This window comes from Tamandua tetradactyla, chromosome 12, assembly GCF_023851605.1.
Source record: "Tamandua tetradactyla isolate mTamTet1 chromosome 12, mTamTet1.pri, whole genome shotgun sequence".
NCBI classification, from domain to species: Eukaryota; Metazoa; Chordata; class Mammalia; order Pilosa; family Myrmecophagidae; genus Tamandua; species Tamandua tetradactyla.
Genome location: NC_135338.1, coordinates 28041288 through 28063902, shown reverse-complemented (window position 1 = coordinate 28063902; position 22615 = coordinate 28041288). Strand labels below are relative to the sequence as shown.

Genomic DNA, 22615 nt, shown 5'->3' with positions numbered 1-22615 from the left:
GTTAATGAGAAAAGACGGAGATGAAGGGAAGAAAGAGATGGGGAAGAAAGAAGGGAAGTCTATTCCATTAACGCCTACTAGAGTTGTCCAATCATCCCAGGACAGAGAAAAAGGAGGCGTTGGGCCCTGGAAGCATGACAGTGCTGCACAAAGAGAAAAGTTAGGGCTCAACAAGAGCATATTTCCTGAGAGATAGTATTTTCCCAGAGAAGAAAGCCCAAAATTTTGTCACATAGGAAGAAGAAAAAAAGACTTTTATAAATCACAGGTGTAGGAAACTGCCTGTGTATAGTAAAATTAGAAGCAGTAGGATCAGAGAATAGAACAGATTAAATGAAACCACTCTCCTCTATAAAAAAAGTGATAATTTTTTTTTAACTCTTTGGATGTCAAATGTCTTGGTAGAGAGTCTGAAACAAAAAGCTCAACAAGAGTTCGTATTTCCTTACAAAAACAGAACAGAGTTTCTGGACAATATTCATCTATAAGAAGAGGCCTGTTCTCACGTTCTAGGATGTTAATTGGCCAGGGACACCATCTTCTTGAATGCAAAAAGAATTCCTCCACCTCACCAGGTACAAACGGAAGAGAAATCAAAGAGAAGACCAAAGGGGCAAACCTGTCAATGCTGAACCTGACAAGCACTGACGATAGTGAACACACACGACAAAGCCTTAAAAACAGGGACCAGAATCTCCAGGAGGAGGGAAGAAGACAGGATAAGTCTGCAGACCTATGTGTCATGTTATTGCAAAACTTCAAGCTGCCCAGTGGAACCTTTCCAACATCAACAGTCCGCAGGCCAAAAAACAAACCTGGCGTCACAGGGTCTGAGTGTGAAAGAAGGATGTTTGGGGTGTAAAAGAAACCGGGATGGCCTCTTAGCCTCTTTGAGAGATTGCAGGGAAGAAGACCTCTCACCTAGAATGACTTCTCAGAATTCTTCTTCAACCTTCCCAGAGATGCAGGCTGAAGTCCCCCTGACCCCAGAATTTTTAATCAAACTCTATGGAGAAACTCACCCAGGTGTCTGATACAGAGGCCCATACCTGAGCCAGCTGCCCAGACACACATTATCATTAAAATATATCTGACTTCTCATTAAACCCAATAAGATAATATTGGGATTAAAAAGTACCTAGCAATACATAAAGATATTCCATCAAAAGCAACCACTGTTTTTTGTTTATCACTTATGGTACACTTACTGTGTCCCGGGGATTTTACACACATTGTTAGATCCTCACAAAAATCCTTCAAGGCCCCAGTAATTTTACATATAAGGAAACCAAGGCTCAAGGAAGGTCACCCAGCCTCCCACTGGGAAACTAGTTTTGGAAACCAGATCTATAGGTTTGCCTGACACCAAAATGGTTCTGCTATTACAGAGTTTTCAATTCTGATCCAAAAGATTCCCCAGGCATCCTGTCTATAAAAGCCAAACCTCAGGATGCTTCTTTGGCAACCCATCTGTGAAAGTAAAACAGCACAATAGGACGTCAACACTTGGCAAAGGACTGTTCGTGTAAGTGAGTAAACAGCAATGTGAACTGCTTAAAGAGTTCCTGTGCTGGGCACGTCAGAAAACATCTCAGAAGGCACAGCCCCTCCTTCTGCTAGGTCTCTGAGAGGGGCAAAAAAATTTGCGTAAGGCACCATCATAACATACACTCATTCAAATGCTTCTAGTTCAATGATATATTCCAGGGGTCAGCAACATTTTCTATAAAGGGTCAGACAGTAAATATTTTAGGCTTTGAAGGCCATATAGTCTCTGTTGCAACTTCTAATTCTCCTGCTGTATCAGAAAACAGCCATAAATTGGTGTGGCTGAGTTCCAAAAAAGACTTTATTTGCAAAAACAGGCAGCCAACCTAGTTTGGCCAGTGGGCCACAGTTTGCCAAGCCCTAGAATATGCCCGTGTGGCACCATGTCCTTAACACATAAGGACATCAAGAAGATTGGCAGACATTCGGCCAGTATTAACAGCTGATCATGATGAAGAAAGTCTCAGTTCATTAAGAAATTCCTAAGCACCATTCCTTGATAATTATCCTGGGTCTCAGTTTCCCTCAGGGAAACGCTATCTCTTCCCTTAATATCTTGCCTTATCACTAACCTTACAGAGATGACTGGGGCCAACTAGGACAAAATAAAGTGGCCAGGTCAATCTGACAAAAAGAAGGTGGCTGAACTTGCCTGGAAACCATTTCTCAACATGGCCTGGTCCCCACCCCGTTAGAAACTATATATGGGAAGTGAGAAGGGAAAGCAGAAGAATTTGAGCAGAAGCAAAGACCATCAAGTAAGTGCCTTGACATTGCCCCACTACTACATGCCAAGAATACGGCCCAAGAAGAGAGGTGCTTTAATCCCAAGGACTCAAAGGATCTCCAGTCCCAACTAGTCACTGTGTGATCCGCCACAAGTTACTTGCTCGCTCTCTAAGCCTCCCTTCCTTCATCTGTAAGATGGGGACACTAATAATACCTGCCTCACACAGTTCCGGTGAAATGCAAATGCGTTAGCACATGAGGTTCAGTAGGACCTGTCACAGACCAGCTATTATTTGGGTGATGATCCTGACTTGTCTTCTGAGATGATCATCAACATGATGACTCACCTCCTCCATCCTTTTCCAAAGCAAACAACCACACTGAGCTGCTCCTATAGCAGAAAGACAGATGAATCTAGTTCTGTGCTTCTAGAACTAGAAAGTCATTGCCCTTGCAAAGCTTATAGTCTGAGTGGAAAAATTAAGCACTGGTATATATGAAAAAGAAATTCAAGGTTGCAATTGTTGAGGGCCAAATGAGTGTCTCAGGAAAAAAGTGCTGTACAATTTGAGAGCTTACCCTACACCTACCACTTGGTCACAGAATGAGAATTAACCCTCTCACTGGAGCCCTGCAGACCTGCTAGGGGTTAAGGAAACGGGGAGAGCACCTCCAGATGTCACTTTCAGCATTGAGTGCTAGAGGCACCAACACCACTTCTCTTACTTATCATGTTTGTCTAACGGCGGGGGGTGGAGTGGAGAGTGGGGTGGGCAGTGGGGGAAGGGTAGAAGAGGAGAAGAAGTCTGCCTAATAGACACTTTTGCCTAGGGTGACAAATATAAATTCTTTCCTAACTGAACAATTTTCATTCTAAGCAGTATCATAAAAATTCCTATTCCTTCCACCAATAACAATGACAATAATAAACACAAGTATGTACAATTTATCACACACTTACTATTTATCACTTAGCCACACATCCGTTAAGTGTCACAAGACATTAACTCAATTAACTTTTAAACCACAGTACTTTGGTGGGGAGAGACCACAATACCATGGTACCGATGAGAACTGGGGCTCAGGGGGACGATTTGACTCGATTGGGGTCACTTGCTAAGTGGTGGAGTCAGAATGTGAACCCCGATTTCTCTGATTTCAAAGTCTGAGCTTTGACCACTGCACTGAGCTGTCAAAGGCACCCACACACAGTCTCCTTCCCACCCACTATTCCACACCTCCAGTTTATATCAAACAGGGAACCAGAAGAGATGGAGAGTTACTGATCAGCCCAAGTCACAGAAAACATCAACAGAAGCTGGATGGATTCACTATGTAGTCTAAAGAGTAAAGAGCTATGCGAGCTGCCTAAAAAGTTCATGTGCTGGGCACTCTAGTCTCCATACTGTGTCCCCTTGAAGACCAAACTGCATACACATAACCCTAAAAAGGGCCAATTGCAGCATATTCATTAATATACAGACATGCAAAACCCTGCCTGCTGTTTTAAAGGAGTGTCTCTTTTGTTCATAGTCCTTACTGTCTATAAGGCAAAGATGATATGGCTAAATTCAAAAACAGGCATAAATTACAGAGTGGCATTTCTCACACTGAAGTCTTAGACTGAAATAAGAATGAAACTCCCTGATAGAAATACAGATTGTATTTGTTAATTAATTTCCCTATTGATTAAGATTAACTTTGGCCTTCATTGATGGTAAATGAACTCTGCCAATATATCCTACAAATCTGATTGCCCTTAAAAACTTTTCACCTTTCTTAAAGAGGTTCAGGCAGTGCCAAAACCTAGCCACTTAAAGACCCCAAAAGATCAGTACAGAAAAGACATGACAATAATCTTAAATATATATAGTGTGTAGAGACTTGAAGTCCAACTTTTCCATGCCCAGCTATTCTCCTTTCAAATTCTCCAGCATGGCATGTGGAAAGTAAATTAAAATATTAAAATATACAGTCAAAAGCTTTTTAGCTCAAAGGATCAACCACTCATGAAAGGTGATCCCTGAGATAAAAACTGAAAAAAATTAAACTTGAAAGGTCAACTCATCCAATCTCCACATTTGCAGCAGTGAAAACTGAGGACCAGGATAGGCTCCATGGCTTGCCCCAGTCCACATGTGGGTAGTCATGGAGAAACCAAGGACCTATGATGGACAGATCAGGTTTGTATATAATCCAGGGAAGACTATTTACCTGAATTTCTTACATTGGTGTTGTTCAGTTTGGAATCCTTGATTACCAAATGCTTAATCCACAGAGTGGGAGCTGTGATTTCTGAAAGGGAAAGGAGACAGAAAATAAATTATGACTTGGGTGTAATCTTTTGATAGCTTTTCTCAAAGCCCAGGGTATCTAAAGCCTGAGATTTCAGCTTCCCTCATTCCACATCCACCTCATTCTGGTGCCCCTTCCCTTCCTCACAATGGAAGCTTCTCTCGCATGAGGGAATGGGAGCCCACAAGGACCTCCTGTGCTGGGAGGGAGAATGAATAGTCAGAGTCCAGAGGCGCTGAGCCACTCCATCCAGGAATAAAAATATTATCCCAGGCGCTGAGAACGTGGGCCAAGCCAAGCCCATCTCAGCTGCTTCCCTGGGAGAAGATTTAAAGGGGATAAATCAACAAACGAGGGCCAAACAAACCACAGAGACCATTTTAGAGGAAACAGCTGAGCCACAACAGATTTCAGCTTGCTGAGACTCAGCTCCAGAAGAGGAAAGAAAGGAATGGGTCTAATCTCCTCTTTAATTCCATTACTAATGATTTCTCATTAACAAAGCCTCCAGTTCTCCAGGGCTTGGGTCACCCATTGGACAGATGGTGTGACAATCCTGGATTACCCTAAACGTACTGCAGTGTAATCAAGACCACCACTGGGGGTGTTGGGAAAGTCTCTCAAACTAGCATGGTCTCCATTCCATACCTCACCCCCACCTCCTCAAGCTTGCCAGAGAACCAAGACTTTTGGGGAGAGCTGTTGGAATTACTTCCAGTCATGAACACACATGCTCCACTAAATGGACTACATTTAAATCCTTCTTTGAGAGCTGAGCATGTTTTAGGGCTATCCCTAGCCACAGTGACAACCAGCAGCAGGATCCCTTTTCGTATTCCTGTCTCACTGTCCTGTCTCATGATCCAGGTCTGGATACACTCAGCCAAGAGCTGCCAAAAGTTTGCTGCCTATTGTACCGAGAGACGGGAGTTTCTGGAAACCACATTCTGCCAACATTTCTTTTTCTCCTCACAGGAACCTGGAGCACTCAGTAAAGTATAGTAAGGAATGTAAGCCCTAAACAGCTGAAACCCAGAATCAAGGACAGCCTTCTGCACCCCACGCTTCTCCTGTCTACTCTCCACATTGGGACATCCAGCCTCCACTTTGCACCTGACCACTTTATCCCCTCTTGACCTGGAATTTCAGGTGTGAAATTTCTCCCAAACATCATGATTCAACTCTCCAAGGTCCCTATAATCTAGTCAAACCAATTCAACTAACCAATCTCTTTCCTTGCTACTTTCCAAGTGTACAGTGTGCCTACCACATTGCTTCCTTTCATTATGCTAGCTCCTATGCTTAGAAAGCCCTGATTCCGTCCTTCCATCTTCAAGGTCCAACTCAAGTCCCACCTCTTCATAGTCTTTTCCCAGACTATTTCTGTCACTTTCTTCCATAAATATCAATTACAATAAAAACTGAGACCATACACTTTAATGCATAACGCTCACTAACAGTTGCAATTGGCTCAAGAGCAAAGGCTTACATTTCTTGTACTTCTCTTTCATCCCTTAGCACAATGCTAGGCAGAGAGCTGGCACTTTAAGTGCTGGTTAATTTACTGAAGGGACACTGCCGGCCTGAATTTCTTTTACAGCCATGACTCCTTGGTCTTGGCAGCTCAAGGGGTCTGTCCATGCTGTGTTATTGTTGGACATCAGGAGACAGGCAGGAAGCTTGGAGAGAACAGAGGGCCCTTCCAGAAGTGGAGAGTGTACCAGTTCCTTGGACGATTTGCATTTTTTAAAAGGTTAAAACAACCCTGCTTAAATTGGGAAAAAATTGAAATTATAAAAAGAAAAAACAAGAAAGCTTAAATAAACATCCAAAGAAAATAACTGTCCCAAATCTGAAAATGGATGGGAGAATGAGAGCCAAAAGTAATCCAAGAGCTTACCATCTCCATCGAACACAGGCTGAGTCTCCATCGTGGGTGTCGGCTTGGAACCATCATCTGAATTGAGGGTTAAAAAGAATCGAAAAGAGACTACCATTATTGAGGTAAATACTATCTACTCTCCAGCACTGTTGAATGGTTGGGGTTTGCACATGGCCCGGCCAAGTCCCAATGAAGAGATCAAAGAGAAGGAAGAGAGAAGAAAAGAGCAAGATGGAAAAAGAAATCCACAAAGAGACACCAACAAAAACAAATTCAGGTGCACACCTACCATCCCAGGGGAAGGACAAAAAGGAGCTATGGTTTCATGGCTTGGGAGTACCTTCTCACAAATCCGAGTATACCAGCATGACTCTGTCAGCCATTGCTCCTCCTCAGAGGAAAGCTGGGTGCAGGTGCCTTCCCCAGCAGCCCTGAATTTGGCCAAGCATGTTAGGATAAAGTCAGACACCTTGTAGCATTTAATTCTGGTGTCCCCAGATACTTCATGTCCTCCTGTGAAAGGTACCACCTCAACTCCTTTCCCAAAGGTCCTGCTTTAAGCGATTGAGGAGAAGACACCTGGGTGTGACTCCCTTCCAAATTCCTAGTCATTTCTCCTTCCTTATCTGAAGGGTGAGCAAGAAGGACCATTTTCTCTCCAGCACACTGAACTGAAGAGACTCAGGAAATCTTAAAACATTTCAGACTATGAAACACCATGCACTCTGATTCCCAGTAAGTGATGGGGCAAATACATGGGAAGAGACCAGAAAAGTACAGAAATCACCATGGATTTGCTCTAAAATCTCTACCATAGGTGAGGGGAGAACAGTGCTCCCAGGAACCAAATCCTAGTACTTCTCTTTCTAGTAGTGTCAGCAGCTCTGCAGAGTGAGAACCAATACCAGTCATTAGTTAGTGCAGTCTGTTTATTTACCTGCATGGATATTTAAGTTATTTTCATCAAGGCCCCCACAACCTTAGCTTAGACCAGCATTTCTCAAGCTTTTTCTGCAACTACCCCCCCCCCCCCAAAAAAAAGGCTTAGAGATTTTTCCTTCACTGGCCCTCAAATGAAATTTTAAGTCCTTGGATATACTGTATATCTGTTTATGTACTGCATGCATATATGTGCTTTATATGTAAAAAGAATAAGTTTGCTGACCCCCAAGAGCCTACTTTTGCCCTGTTAATGAAAGCTGGAAGCAGGTATCTTACCCCACATTGAGGATACCTAGTTTAGAGAATTCTCTGTTTCACCCCTCAGTTGGGTAAGGGAAGAACAGCACTGTATTCTCAGACATTTTATGATTACACCCCTCTCTTCTCAAGAACCCTTAGAAGTCTTTTAGAACTGAGCACCACATTCTCTGAGAATTAATTGTTTATGGAAAACACAAGTTCTCAGATACAGCCTTTGCGACACCAGTCGGATGATCAAATATCACAGTCCTCCATCCTTCAGAGCTCGCAGTATCTGTGGCCCACTTCCCCACATCTTACAGGGGAGGAAGAAAATACAGCTTCCTGATCCCTTTCTTGCACCAACATCCCACCCTGGAGATCTTAAGATTCAAGGGTCGTGGAGACCCTACCCTTGCTGAAGGCTGAGGCCAGAGACCTCAGTGTGTGATACCTGACCCTGTTATTAATGTCACGTGCTGACCTCAAGCCCCAGCTTCCTCACAGGCCAAAGCCATCCTGAACCATATGACAGTCAGGCAGAAACAGGCTCCTAAGGAACAGCTGAAACAGGAAGAGAGACACCACTATGCTGGATATGTTAGTTGCCTCAAATCCCGCGTCCAAAACAGGCACCTTCTGATGCCAAACGGTGTGAGTTTGATCTGGAAGTCATTGAGGGAGAATAAATACAGAACAGAGCCACACGGTGTCATTTTTTTAAGTAACATCACTTCCCCTGACTCTATTAACACCTCTTTCTATTGAATTCAGGGAGCCACCGAATGAAGTCTTTTGGCAGCTGCAGTGCACATTTGGTTGCTTCTGCCGGATGCAGAGCTCACAGTCTAAATAGCCCTGCACAGTATGCTCAGCCCCTCCACACAGGGTGGCTTCATTTTAGCACACTTAAGTGCTAACAAAGGGAAAGTGAGAAATTAAGCCTTCCCAGAGGGACAACGGTGAGAGCTCAAATTCAAAATAGCTTAAGCAATAATATTGTAATATTCAACGTAGACATTAAAGTCCTTCCATTTTATGAGAGCCGTATCTCTGTCTGTGGCAGGATAACTGAAAGCATTCTGCTTACTTCTCCCATTACCCAGATAAGAGTCCAGGATTGGCTGTCTGGTCCAGCAATCAGCAAAGAAGGTTTGTGCTCAAGGAGAGCAAGGAGGGCGTCCCGTCTCCTGGGGAAGTTTTATATTGTGCAGATAATGGACTTCCACAGATTGCCCAGATGAAGGCTCAGAAGTCCACAAAGCATTAAGCCAAGGACAGGTAGTGAATCTTCCTGCGGGAAAGGGTCGCCGAGGGTGAAGAGATACTGCTGCAGGACCACAAGAGAGGCCCTACATGGCAATCTTTATGAAGTGAGGAAAGACAAGGTGCCCTGCTGCCAGGAGAACCACCTGCAAAATCCAGCATGCCCAAGGACTGAGCAGCAAAGCCAAAACCAACAGGACCCTCTGACCATCATCTCCGGGCACCTGGGAACCATCTATCCCAGCAAATAAGCACACCCTTCTATGGAATGCAGGTCCAAGGCCTGGGTCCAAGGTCCACACCAGTTTTGTGTCTGGGCAAGCCTTAGAGTAACACCAGGCCCCACATTGGGTCCTGGGGAGAGACTAAAGTATTGACACAGTCCCTGGCCACCCAGTCTCAAGTGGGATCATAATCCAGATCCTCCCGTACATCCAAAAAGTAGGACAATTTGAACTCCTCACTTTATGTCTCTGAGTAGCAATATCCTCTTCTAAAAAAAATGGGGATTGTCCATCCTACCCAGCCTCAGGACACCCTGTGGGCAGAAAAAACTTTTATGACCTTTCAAAACCATGAGTGCTAAGTCATCTTAGTCAAGTTACTTTTTAAATGGGATTTGCCAAATTAAAATCCTATCGAGGGCGGGCCGTGGTGGCTCAGCGGGCAAAGTGCTTGCCTGCTATGCCGGAGGACCTCGGTTCGATTCCCGGCCCCAGCCCATGTAACAAAAACGGAGAAACAGAATACAAGAAAATGTTTAAAAAAATGTTTCCCTTTCTTCCTTCTATCCTTCCTTCCTTCTCTCTGTCTTTAAAAAAAAAAAAAAAAAAAAAAAAAAAATCCTATCGAAGTCTTTAAATTAAAAATAAGATTAACCTGGTAACTCGATAAAAAGACAAACACCCAATTTAAAAGTGGGCAAAACATTTTAATAGATATTTCATCAAAGAAGATATGCAATTAGCTAATAAATACTCGAAAAGATGTTCAACATCATTAGTTATTAGGAAAATTCAAATTAAAACAACAATAAGATACCACTTCACCTCCACTAGAATTTAAATTAAAAATCATAGACAATACCAAGTGTGGTCAAGGATGTGGAGAAACTGGGCCCACCGGGCCCTTCATACACTGGTGGTAATGTAAGGTAGTATAGCCACTTTGGAACCAGTTTAGCAATTGCATAAAAAAGTTCAACATAAACTGACCATTCAACCCAGAAATTCCACTTCTCGGACGCTACCCAAGAGAAACAAAAACATGTCCACACAAAGACATGTACAGAAATATTCACAGCAGCATCATTCATAATAGCTTCTATGGTGGTTTGGAACTGTATGTGCCCCAGAAAAAAAAATATTTTTAAATCTAATCTATTCTTGTGGATATGAATCCATTGTAAACAGAGGCTTTTGATGAGGTTACTTCAGTTAAGAAGGTTGGGTCCAACCCAATCAGGACAGGTCTTAATCCTATCGTGGGTGGCCTTTTCAAGCAGAGGGAAATTCAGAGCAAGAAAAAGTCACAGAAGGAGCGCCAGAAGGCGGACATTGAAGAATTCCAGAAGAGAAGAGAGAGACCAGGCGACGCTTAGACATGTGCCCTACCACATGACAAACTAAGGTTCAAAGATCACCAGCAGCCAGCCCCAGAACACCAGTCTTTGGGGAGAGGGCATTACCTGGATGCTCTGAGTCAGATTTTCCTTTAGCCTCAAAACTGTTAGCTAATAAATTCCCATTGTTTAACCCAAGCCATTTCATGGTATTTGCTTGGCCAGCAGAAACTAAAACAGCCCCAAAGTGCAAACAATCCAAATGTCAGTCAAATGGAGAATGGAGAAGAAAACTGGGATCTATCCATGTAATAGAATACTTTTCATCAAGTAGAAGGAATGAATTATTAATACATGTGACAACATCGATGAACCTCAAAAACATTACACTAAGTCAAAGAAGCCCAATGCCAAAGACTACACATTGTATGATTTAATTTGTATGAAATGACTAGAAAAGATAAACCTATAGAGATAGAAAACATATCAGTAGTTGTCTGAGGCTGGGTATGGGAGTGGGGATTAACTGTAAATAGCAAAAAAAAAAAAGTTTATTTTTGGGAAATGTACAACTCTATAAATTTACTAAGTTCATTGATTTGTACACTTACAATGGGTGGATTTCATGGTATGTAAATGATACTTCAATAAAATTATTAAAATAAAATAAAATAAACTATCAGAGTCATCACAGATACATCACCAGGCGGCAGCAACTAGATTATTTGAGCTCTCCTTAATTTGCGGGGCAGACTCTTCCATTCATATTAAAGAAAAACATATCTGAATCTCAGTTCACCCATAAGCACATGATGATTTGATGCCTGATGTTTATCCTTGATCATTCTTTTGAACTTCAAATAGTAAGACTTCATTTCTCTGTAATACCATACCACTCTGACAGACCAAGGGGAAAAGGCAAGAACATTGAAAATAAAAACACATTTTGAAACATGAGATACATAAATAAGGTATACCTGAGAGAATTTCTCAAGGATGATGTCAAGCATAACAACAGTAGTATCAGCACATTTTGCAACACTCAAACCAGTTTCTGGCAAGTGGTTTGCCTCATCTATTTCGCCACTAGCCATGACAGAGAAAGTCGTCAGGCAGCTAAAAAGAGAATTGAGGCTCAGTACAAGCAAGTGATTTCTTCAAGGCCCCAGAGGCTGAGCAGCTTTGGAAACTGCCCAGACCCCAAACCATGGCATTTGGTTTTCCAAGCTTCCCCAACCCCGAGTCTTGCATCATCCTTGCAGGTGCAGCCCGAGAAAGTTGCAGTCCACCCCCCCGCCCCCTGCCACACACACACACACACACACACACATACAAGCATGCTGGGAGTCTGTACAGAGGGTGGGTTTGTGTGACAGCACAATTCCTTGCCCTGCGAGAAGGCCTGGCCCACGCACAGGCAGCTGGAAGTCACTTCGACCCCCGATGACACCGTTCAAAGCCTCCTCTGTTTGGCTTTTTGATTCCTGATTGACATTTGCTGGCGAGTGGAGATAAATGCCAGGCTGAGGACAATGTTGATCGCTCTGATTATTCTCACAGAAAAACTTTTCAGAGTAACAAACAAAACAAAACAAAAACCAAAAAACATTGGTGTGCTTAAGGGATTGAATAGAGCCCAAGAGATCCAGGGAAGCAGGGCTGGGCCTTTCAAGGGTCTGGCAAGTCCATTGAGGAGTTAATTGTCTGGGTGTACAATGAGTTTATTCTGACCACATACAAAAAGAGCTTTCTCTTCCAGGTCCTTCAAAAGCAAATGTGTCAAAGGGGCCAGAGCAGGAATCTGTATTAATGGCATCTCTTGGGGTCTCTGAGGTTGAAGAGCCTTGGAGAATGAGGAAAAAAGAAACCACCACCCCCATTCGGAGATTTGGAAGGTCTCTCAGCAATCCCAAGTCCTCCATCCCTGAACTCTCCCCAAATCACATCCATCACCAATCACCCTCCTTCCTGTATGCTCTTTTAGGCTTCCCTTGTCCATCTTTTAAAAAGAAACATGAAGGTAAACTTCAGCCTGGTAGAAGTGCTGGAAGGTTCTTGCCAATGCCACCAGCCCCCTCAGCATGTAGCTCAGGGACCCAATGTGGAAGTCAAGATGACTTACTCTGGTCACCACAGGGAAACAACGGTGCCAGTGTGCACAAGTCTCCTAAGAACGTGGCTTGAGTCATACCAAGAAAGCATGGAATGTTGGTCAATTTCAACATGCCCTATGACCAGCAGGGCCCACAGTCTGTCCAAAAAGAAGAGAAAGCAAATTTAAAGCTGTCTTTTCATGAGCAGTTGGCCACATCCTCATGCTCTGGATTCCACTACATAAGAGCAGAAACCTGGGGCTGGTAAAAAAAAAAAAGTGTAGACCAGGGATGGAAGAGGAGAAAGCAGCAGCAACAGCAACAGAGTTTTAAAATGATTACAGATTCACAGGAAATTGCAAAAATAACAAAGAGAAGTTTGCCCCAAAGGTAACATCTATTATAGTTACAGTAAAATACCAAATCAGGATATTGATATGACCATAATTCACAGGGCTTATTCAGATCCAGCCAGATTCACAAGCTCTTGTTTGTGTGTGTGTATGCGTGTGTAAGTGCGTATAGCTCTGCGCAATTTTATCCATGGATAGATTCCCGTGACCACCGCCCCAATCATGGGACAGACCTGCTCCATCACCACAAATATCTCCCTTGCGTTACCCCTTTATAGTCCCACCACCAATCTCTCCCCCACTTCAGCCTTCAGGTCTGCCAGCTACTAATCCCTTCTCCATCTCTATAATTTTGTCATTTTGAGAATGTTATACAAATGGAATTACGCCATATGTGACCATTTGGGATTGGCTTTTTTCACTCTGCGTAATGCCTTCAAGTTCCATGCAAGTTGGTGTTGCATGTATCAACAGTTTGTTCCTCTTTATTGCTAAGTAATAGTCCATGCGATGGGATCTGCCCACTGAAAGACATTTAGGTTGTTCCCAATTTTCACTATTATTGATAAAGCTGCTATGAATGTTCTATAGAGGTGGTTTTCACGTGGACATGAGTTTTCATTTCTCTAGAATAAATGCCCAGGAATGCAATTGCTAGTATAGAAAGTATGTTTAGTTTTTTTAAGAAACTTACAAACTATCTCCCAGAATGACTCCACCATTTTGCATTCTCATCAGCAATATAAGAGAGATCCAGTTTCTCTGCATCCTTACCAGCATTTGGTGTTGTTGCTATTTTTTTATTTTAGCTGTTCTAATGGGTGTTCAGTGACATTTTATACTGATCTCAATTTGCATTTCCTACAGATAATCACGAACATCTTTTCCTGTGCTTATTTGGCATTCATATATCTGCTTTGATGAAATTTCTTTTGTCTATTTTTAATTGAAATTTTTTTTTACTTTTATGTTTTGAGAGTTCCTTATATAATCTAGATACAAGTCATGTGTCACATAGTCTTTAGTTTAGTTTTATAGCTTTATGTGTTACATTTAAACCCATGATCCATTTTTAGTTGGTTTTTGTGTAAGGTGTGAGGTTTAGGTCAGGATTCTTTTTCCCTGCCTATGGATACCCGGGTGCTCTAGCAGCATGTGTTGAAAAGGCTATCCCTCTTCTATGGATAGAATTGTTTTTGCACCATTGATACAAGTCAATTGGCCATACTTGTGTGGGTCTGTTTCTGGGACCACTCTTCTGCTTCATTGCTCTTTCAGTCTATCCTTCTGTCAATACCACACTGTACTGATGACTATAGCTATATAGTAAGTCTTAAAACCAGGTAGAGTAATTTGTCCCACTTCATTTTTCCTCTTAAAAATGCTGTAGATATTCTAGTTCCATTAATATAGCTCCCATGTAAATTTTAGAATAAGCAGCTCTCGAATCTCCACAGATTTCAGCAGGCACAGAATCTGTGCAGTGGGACCGGAAAGTGACAATTCCTAGACCTTTATGACAGCTGCTGCATGGCCCCCAGGGCTGGAGATGGAAGGAGCCCTGAGTCCTTTCCTCCCACATGCCAACATCCCTGTCTCCCTCCAAGTGGCTATGCCACTTCTGGAACTGTACTCACTCAGACGGAAAACAGGGAACAAAAGAACGTAAGTTCATTGGCCTGACTAGTGCTAAGGTCTTTCACCGAGACTTCAGTGGTCCCATGAAGGGTACTAGGTAGAAGTTCCAAAAAATTGACCAACAGGTCACACTCATCCCAGAGGTCCTTTCTCACAGGCTCTGGACATGGATGTTACAGTCAACTTCATAAGGACCACCTGCCTTCCCTCCTTTGCAGAGGCGAGGGCTCTGAGCATCCAGAAGTCTGCTGCTTCCCAGGGAGGCTTTATCTCTACCTGAAGGCAACCTCCATAATAAGAAGCTGAGAACCACTGGAATATGGGCTTTGTCATTTTTTCAATGCTGGATTCTCAGCGACTATAACAAACGTGGAACTTAGTAAGTTCTCAATATTTGTTGAATAAAGGAATCCAATAAAAAATACCAATCATTACTAACATCATTAGGAATTCAAAAGACTATGACTAGGAGGTTTCCCAGGTCTCCAGACCCCATTTCCTTCCCAATCCTTGGAGACAGCAATGTGGCAAAGCTTCAAACTCTTAATCTAGTACTCTTCAGGCATAAACCTTTCTTCTGGAACTCTGCAACAGGGACCAAGTTGAGGTGAGGGGGTTCAGTAGATGGAGACAAGCTAGGGGAGCAGGAAACATGGGAAGGAGAGGAAGCATTGGGCATACATGAGCCCTCAAACACCCTCACGCACATCCTCCTGGAACTCATCTCTACAAAGCCAATATATTGACCCTCTGAGCTTGGTGGGGGTGGCTCAGAGCAGCTGAAAGTGGCAGGATAGATGCAGAGAGCAAAGGGTCCTCCTCTCATTGGCCTGGACCTGCTTAGGCACAGTTGCCTTTCAGCAGCAGAGAATCAGCGTGAATGCTTTCCAGAACGGAAGACCAATGTGAGCAGGGGCCAAAACCATAAGGTCATCAGTTGTCGGTCTCCATTCAAATTCAACCCAGACTGGTAGGCAATCAGACCTCTGCTATCTGACAGCAATGCTGACAGATGGACCATTAATCCAGCCTTCCCCTCAGTACTGGAGTGGGGATGAGGGGTTTAGGAGGTAGCTGGGAAGAGGTTAAAGGCATGTGAACAGAAGTGTTGTCCCATAAGTAGAAGGTTCCATGACTGCCAGCTTTGCATACCTCAGCCAGGCTTGGGGCAATTTTTCCTTTCAGCTACTCCATGAGAGTCGAGGCTGGAGGCCACACAGCCCTTTCATCTGGGATGCCGGCCATCCATCACCCCTACCCTGAGCACATTGCTCATCCCTGAATGAAATGCTCTTTGATCCATCGCTGGAGTGACAACGTCTCTGAATTGGCACGATGCTGTATACCAGGCCTAGAAAGAGGCATGGAAGGGGACCTTGGAGAAATGAATGAGACTCACTCTTTACTTGGAGTATATAGCATGGAGCAGTCAGTGGGGATTAAAAATTCTCCTTGGACTTCCGGGTCAAGATGGTGGCTTAACAACGGGCACGTTTTAGTTCGTCCTCCAGAAACAACTACTAAATAACCAGAAACAGTATAGAACAGCTCCTGGGGCCACGTCAGTGACCAGACACACAGTGTACCCCAGTCTGGACCAGCTGGACCGGCTGCGAGCACCCCCCCTCCCCGAACTGTGAGTTCCCAAAGCTGCAGCAGTCAGGGCCCCTCCCCCACAGGCTGCTTCCCAGAGGGGAAGGGAAAGGACTTTACCAGCAGCAGGGACTGGGCACAATCAAACGCCAATTGTGGAACTAATTAACAAATTCTGACTACTAAAAATAGGCCCCCAGCTTAGGTGAACCTGATCAAAGCAGAGGTTGTTCATTTTTGCCCCGGCACCAAGGGGGCAGGACTGACAGAAAAAGGGGGGGAAAAAAAGGAAACAGAGGTTTTTGTGCCTGTGTATCTACAAAGGCTTGACTGCCTCTGGATACAGTGGCAGGACCTTTCAGGCTGCAACTGCCCCAGGCATAGGCAGAAGTGAGCTCTTTTGGGGGCTTATCTGGAGCTTGTGCCTTCCCCAGGGGAGGGGTGAAGCCCCACCCAGGTGGAATCCCTCCATCAAGGAATTCAGACACCAGGGCTTGGAAATTTGAAGCCATTAAAACCAGCCTACAACCTCTCCTATGTCTCCACCATGCCCCCAGCAGAGAGACTCTGCCAAAGTTAAAGGTACCGTATCATCTTATGTTGGTGGGACCTGCTGTCAGACAAGCACCACACACAGGGCAGGATAAGAAAAACAGAGTCCAGAGACTTCACAGGAAAGTCTTTCAACCTGCTGGGTCTCACCCTTAGGGAAAACCGATGCAGGTGACACTTTCCTCCTGATAGGAGGCCAGTTTGATCTGGGAAAATTTGGCTGGGGTCTATGATATCTAAGTAGACCCTCCTAAGTGTGTGTGTGGGGGTGGGGGGAGAAGGCACCACACAAGCAGGACAAGAAACAAGAACTGTAAAATTCTCCTCTGTTAAACTAAACTTAAGCTAAAGGTCCAGAAAAAGCTGAATTGAATGTCAAAAGAACAGATAGACAACAAATTCATCCAGCAAGAAAACCCTAGATAATAGAAGTGAAAGCAATCTCCAGAATAAACTAATTAAGGTAATTAAATGCTTAGATGCCAGCAAAAAATAACAAATCACACTAGGAAAATTGAAGATATGGCCCAGTCAAAGGAACAAACCAACAATTCAAATGACATACAGGAGCTGAAACAATTAATTCAGAATGTACGAGCAGACATGGAAAACCTCGTCAAAAACCAAATCAATGAATTGAGGGAGGATATAAAGAAGGCAAGGAAAGAACGAAAAGAAGAAACTGAAATTCTGAAAAAACAAATCACAGAACTTATGGGAATGAAAGACACAGTAGAAGAGATGAAAAAACAATGGAAACCTACAATGGTAGATTTTGAGAGACTGAACATAGGATTTCTAAACTGGAGGACAGAATATCTGAAATCCAACAAGAAACAGAAACTATAGGAAAAAAATGGAAAAATATGAGCAGGGACTCAGGGAATTGAAAGACAATATGAAGCACACGAATATACGTGTTGTGGGTGTCCCAGAAGGAAAAGAGAAGGGAAAAGGAGGAGAAAAACCAATGGAGGAAATTATCACTGAAAATTTCCCAACTCTTATGAAAGACTTAAAATTACAGATCCAAGAAGTGCAGCATACCCCAAAGAGAATAGATCTAAATAGACATACTCCAAGACATTTAATAATCAGAATGTCATAGGTCAAAGAGAAAGAGAGGATCTTGAAACAGCAAGAGAAAAGCAATCCATCACATACAAGGGAAGTCCAATAAGACTATGCGCAGATCTCTCAGCAGAAACCATGGAGGCGAGAAGACAGTGGGATAATATATTTAAATTATTAAAAGAGAAAAACTGCCAACCAAGAATTCTATATCCAGCAAAATTGTCCTTCAAAAATGAGGAAGAAATTAAAACATTTTCAGACAAAAAAATCACTGAGAGAATTTGTGACCGAGAGACCAGCTCTGCAAGAAATACTAAAGAGAATGCTAGAGACAGATACGAAGACAGAAGAGAGAGGTGTGGAGAAGAGTGTAGAAAGGAAGACTATCAGTAAAGGTAAAAAGAAGGAAAATTAGATATGACATATAAAATCCAGAAGGCAAAATAGTAGAAGAAAGTACTACCCATGCAGTAATAACACTGAATGTTAATGTATTAAACTCTCCAATCAAATAGTCTGGCAGAATGGATTAAAAAACAGGACCCATCTATATGCTGTCTCTACTCAAAGAACACGAGGCCAAGGACACAAATGGACATTTACACACCAATGTTTATAGCAGCATTATTAACAATTACCAAGAGATGGAAACAGCCAAAATGTCCATCAACAGACAGTTCGCTAAACAAACTGTGACAGTTACATAAGATGGAATATTATGCAGCTGTAAGACAGAATAAAGTTATGAAGTGTGTAACAACATGAATGGACCTTAAGGACATTATGCTGAGTGTGATTAGCCAGAAACAAAAGGACAAATACTGTATGGTCTCACTGATATGAACTGACATTAGTGAATAAACTTGGAATATTTCGTTGGTAACAGAGACCATCAGGAGATAGAAATAGGGTAAGATATTGGGTAAATGGAGCTGAAGGGATACAGATTGTGCAACAGGACTGAATATAAAAACTCAGAAATGGACAGCACAATATTACCTAACTGTAATACAATTATGTTAAAACACTGAATGAAACTGCACATGAGAATGATAGAGGGAGGAGGGCTGGGGCATAAATGAAATCACAAAGAAAGATAGAGGATAAAGATTGAGATGATGTAATCTAGGAATGCCTAGAGTGTATAATGATAGTGACTAAATGTACAAGTTTAAAAATGTTTTTGCATGAGGAAGTACAAAAGAATGTCATTACTGCAGTGTGCTGAAAATAGATGGTAATTAATATTTTAAAATTTCAACTTATGTGTGAGACTAAAGCAAAAAATGTTTATTTGGTACAAATCTATACTTTGACTAGTGCATCTCCTAATATAACTTATGTAGATAGTTGATTGAACACCTTAAGTACATGGAACTTTGTATAGGACATGAGATTTTGTTGGTTTGTCCAGGTGATGCCCTGATGAATCCCAGAGTGATTTGATCAGTGAGTGGAAAAGTATTTGCAAAGTCCCCTTCGGGGAATGGTGAGAATGGGGGAAAACTCAACTTCCCCAAGTTAAATTCTTGATATCCTCACAAGCAGTGTGGACAACCAAAGCTCTGGGCTGATCCCCCAGTCTTGGGGTTTGTTCACGTGAAGCTTGACCCCACGGGGGATAGATCAAGCCTACTTAAAGTTAAGCCTAAGAGTCACCCCCAAGAGAACCTCTTTTGTTGCTCAGATGTGGCCTCTCTCTCTCTCCAGCCAACACAACAAGCAAACTCACCACCCTCCCCCTGTCTATATGGGACATGACTCCCAGGGGTGTGGACCTTCCTGGCAGCGTGGGACAGAAATCCCAGAATGAGCTGAGATTCAGCATCAAGGGATTGAGAAAAACTCTAGAATGAGCTGAGACCCAGCATCAAGGGATTGAGAAAACCTTCTCGACCAAAAGGGGGAAGAGTGAAATGAGACAAAGTGTCAATGGCTGAGAGATTCCAAACAGAGTTGAGAGGTTATCCTGGAGGTTATTCTTACGCATTAAGTAGATATCACCTTGTTATCCAAGATGTCGTGGAGAGGCTGGAGGGAACTGCCTGAAAATGTAGAACTGTGTTCCAGTAGCCATGTTTCTTGAGGATGATTGAACAATGATATAGCTTTCACAATGTGACTGTGTGATTGTGAAAACCTTGTGTCTGATGGTCCTTTTATCTACCTTGTCAACAGATGAGTAGAACATATGGAATAAAAATTAAATAATAGGGGAACAGGAGGCGGGGCCAAGATGGCGGCTTAGTAAGGTACGTGTGTCTTAGTTCCTCCTCCAAAGCAACTACTAGGTGAACTGAAACAGTGCAGAACAGCTCCCGGGGCCATGGCAGGGAATGGACACACAGCGTACCCCAGTCTGGACTGGCTAGTCTGACTGCAAGACTCGGCTGCGGTGAGATCCCCGAGTGGCGCGCGATTTCCCGAGCAGCGGCAACTCTGGTGGTCGGAGCTCCTCCCTCCCTCCTTCCCAGGCCGGCTGAGAGTCTCGGAGAGGGAAGTTTCCCAAGCCGAGGCGGCCGGCGCCCCTCTTTTGCGGGCAGCTTCCTGGTCCGGCTACGAGTCTCAGATCAGAGGGCTACCCATGCCACGGTGGCCCTCCCCTGCGGGCGGCTTCCGGGTCCGGTGGGGAATTCCCCAGGCCGCGGCGGCTGGTGACCAATGCCCCTCCCCCACGGCGACTTCCTGGTCCGGTGGTGAATTCCCCGGGCACGATGCGGCCGGCTACCAGCCACAGGGTCCCCTCAAGCTGCAGCGGCTGATGCCCCCACCACGCGCGGCCCCCCCGAACCAACAGAGAGAATTGGATCGGAAATCCCCAGGCCACGGAGATTGGTGACCAGGGGGATCCCTTCCAAACACGTGAGACAAACGTGAGCCACGAGCGCCACCTACTGGGCAGGATAAGAAAAACAGAACCCAGAGATTTCACAGAAAATCTTACAACCTTGTTGGGTCCGACACCCAGGGAAATCTGACTAAATGCCCAGACGCCAGCAGCAGAAGATAACGGTCCATGTTCAGAAGATTGAGAATATGGCCCAGTCAAAGGAACAAACCAATAGTTCAAATCAGATACAAGAGCTGAGACAACTAATGCTGAATATACAAACAGAAATGGAAAACCTCTTCAAAAATGAAATCGATAAATTGAGGGAGGATATCAAGAAGACATGGGCTGAACATAAAGAAGAAATAGAAAAACTGAAAAAACAAATCACAGAATTTATGGAAGTGAAGGATAAAGTAGAAAAGATGGAAAAAACAATGGATACCTACAATGATAGATTTAAAGAGACAGAAGATAGAATTAGTGATTTGGAGGATGGAACATCTGAATTCCAAAAAGAAACAGAAACTATCGGGAAAAGAATGGAAAATTTTGAACAGGGTATTAGGGAACTCAAGGACAATATGAACCGCACAAATATACATGTTGTGGGTGTCCCAGAAGGAGAAAAGAAGGGAAAAGGAGGAGAAAAACTAATGGAAGAAATTATCACTGAAAATTTCCCAATTCTTATGAAAGACCTAAAATTACAGATCCAAGAATGCAGCGCACCCCAAAGAGATTAGACCCAAATAGGCGTTCTCCAAGACACTTACTAGTTAGAATGTCAGAGGTCAAAGAGAAAGAGAGGATCTTGAAAGCAGCAAGAGAAAAACAATCCATCACATACAAGGGAAACCCAATAAGACTATGTGTAGATTTCTCAGCAGAAACCATGGAAGATAGAAGACAGTGGGTTGATATATTTAAATTACTAAAAGAGAAAACTGCCAACCAAGACTCCTATATCCAGCAAAATTATCCTTCAAAAATGAGGGAGAAATTAAAACATTCTCAGACAAAAAGTCACTAAGAGAATTTGTGACCAAGAGACCAGCTCTGCAAGAAATACTAAAGGGAGCACTAGAGTCAGATATGAAAAGACAGAAGAGAGAGGTATGGAGAAGAGTGTAGAAAGAAGGAAAGTCAGATATGATATATATAATACAAAAGGCAAAATGTTAGAGGAAAATATTATCCAAACAGTAATAACACTAAATGTTAATGGACTGAATTCCCCAATCAAAAGACATAGATTGGCAGAATGGATTAAAAAACAGGATCCTTCTATATGCTGTCTACAGGAAACACATCTTAGACCCAAAGATAAACATAGGTTGAAAGTGAAAGGTTGGGAAAAGATATTTCATGCAAATAACAACCAGAAAAGAGCAGGAGTGGCTATACTAATATCCAACAAATTAGACTTCAAATGTAAAACAGTTAAAAGAGACAAAGAAGGACACTATCTACTAATAAAAGGAACAATTAAACAAGAAGACATAACAATCATAAATATTTATGCACCGAACCAGAATGCCCCAAAATACGTGAGGAATACACTGCAAACACTGAAAAGGGAAATACACATATCTACCATAATAGTTGGAGACTTCAACTCACCACTCTCATCAATGGACAGAACATCTAGACAGAGGATCAATAAAGAAATAGAGAATCTGAATATTACTATAAATGAGCTAGACTTAACAGACATTTATAGGACATTACATCCCACAACAGCAGGACACAGCTTTTTCTCAAGTGCTCATGGATCATTCTCAAAGATAGACCATATGCTGGGTCACAAAGCAAGTCTTAACAAATTTAAAAAGATTGAAATCATACACAACACTTTCTCGGATCATAAAGGAATGACATTGGAAATCAATAATAAGCGGAGTGCCACAAAATTCACAAATACGTGGAGGCTCAACAACACACTCTTGAACAACGAGTGGGTCAAAGAAGAAATTGCAAGAGAAATTAGTAAATACCTCGAGGCGAATGAAAATGAAA

General features: G+C 42.9%; 1 protein-coding gene across 4 annotated transcripts in view; it reads right to left on the bottom strand.

Annotated features, from left to right (window-relative positions):
- Positions 1-22615, bottom strand: part of SMOC1 (SPARC related modular calcium binding 1) — a 154623-nt gene that overhangs the window by 30225 nt on the left and 101783 nt on the right. For 3 of the 4 annotated variants that reach the window (XM_077122856.1, XM_077122859.1, XM_077122860.1), the window contains exons 6-7: positions 6473-6562; positions 4492-4572 (exon numbers count right to left, since the gene is read on the bottom strand). In XM_077122856.1, the coding sequence (XP_076978971.1) occupies positions 4492-4572; positions 6473-6562 (171 nt within the window). The remainder of the gene's footprint in view (positions 1-4491; positions 4573-6472; positions 6563-22615) is intronic. The other variant, XM_077122858.1, reaches the window with a different exon arrangement.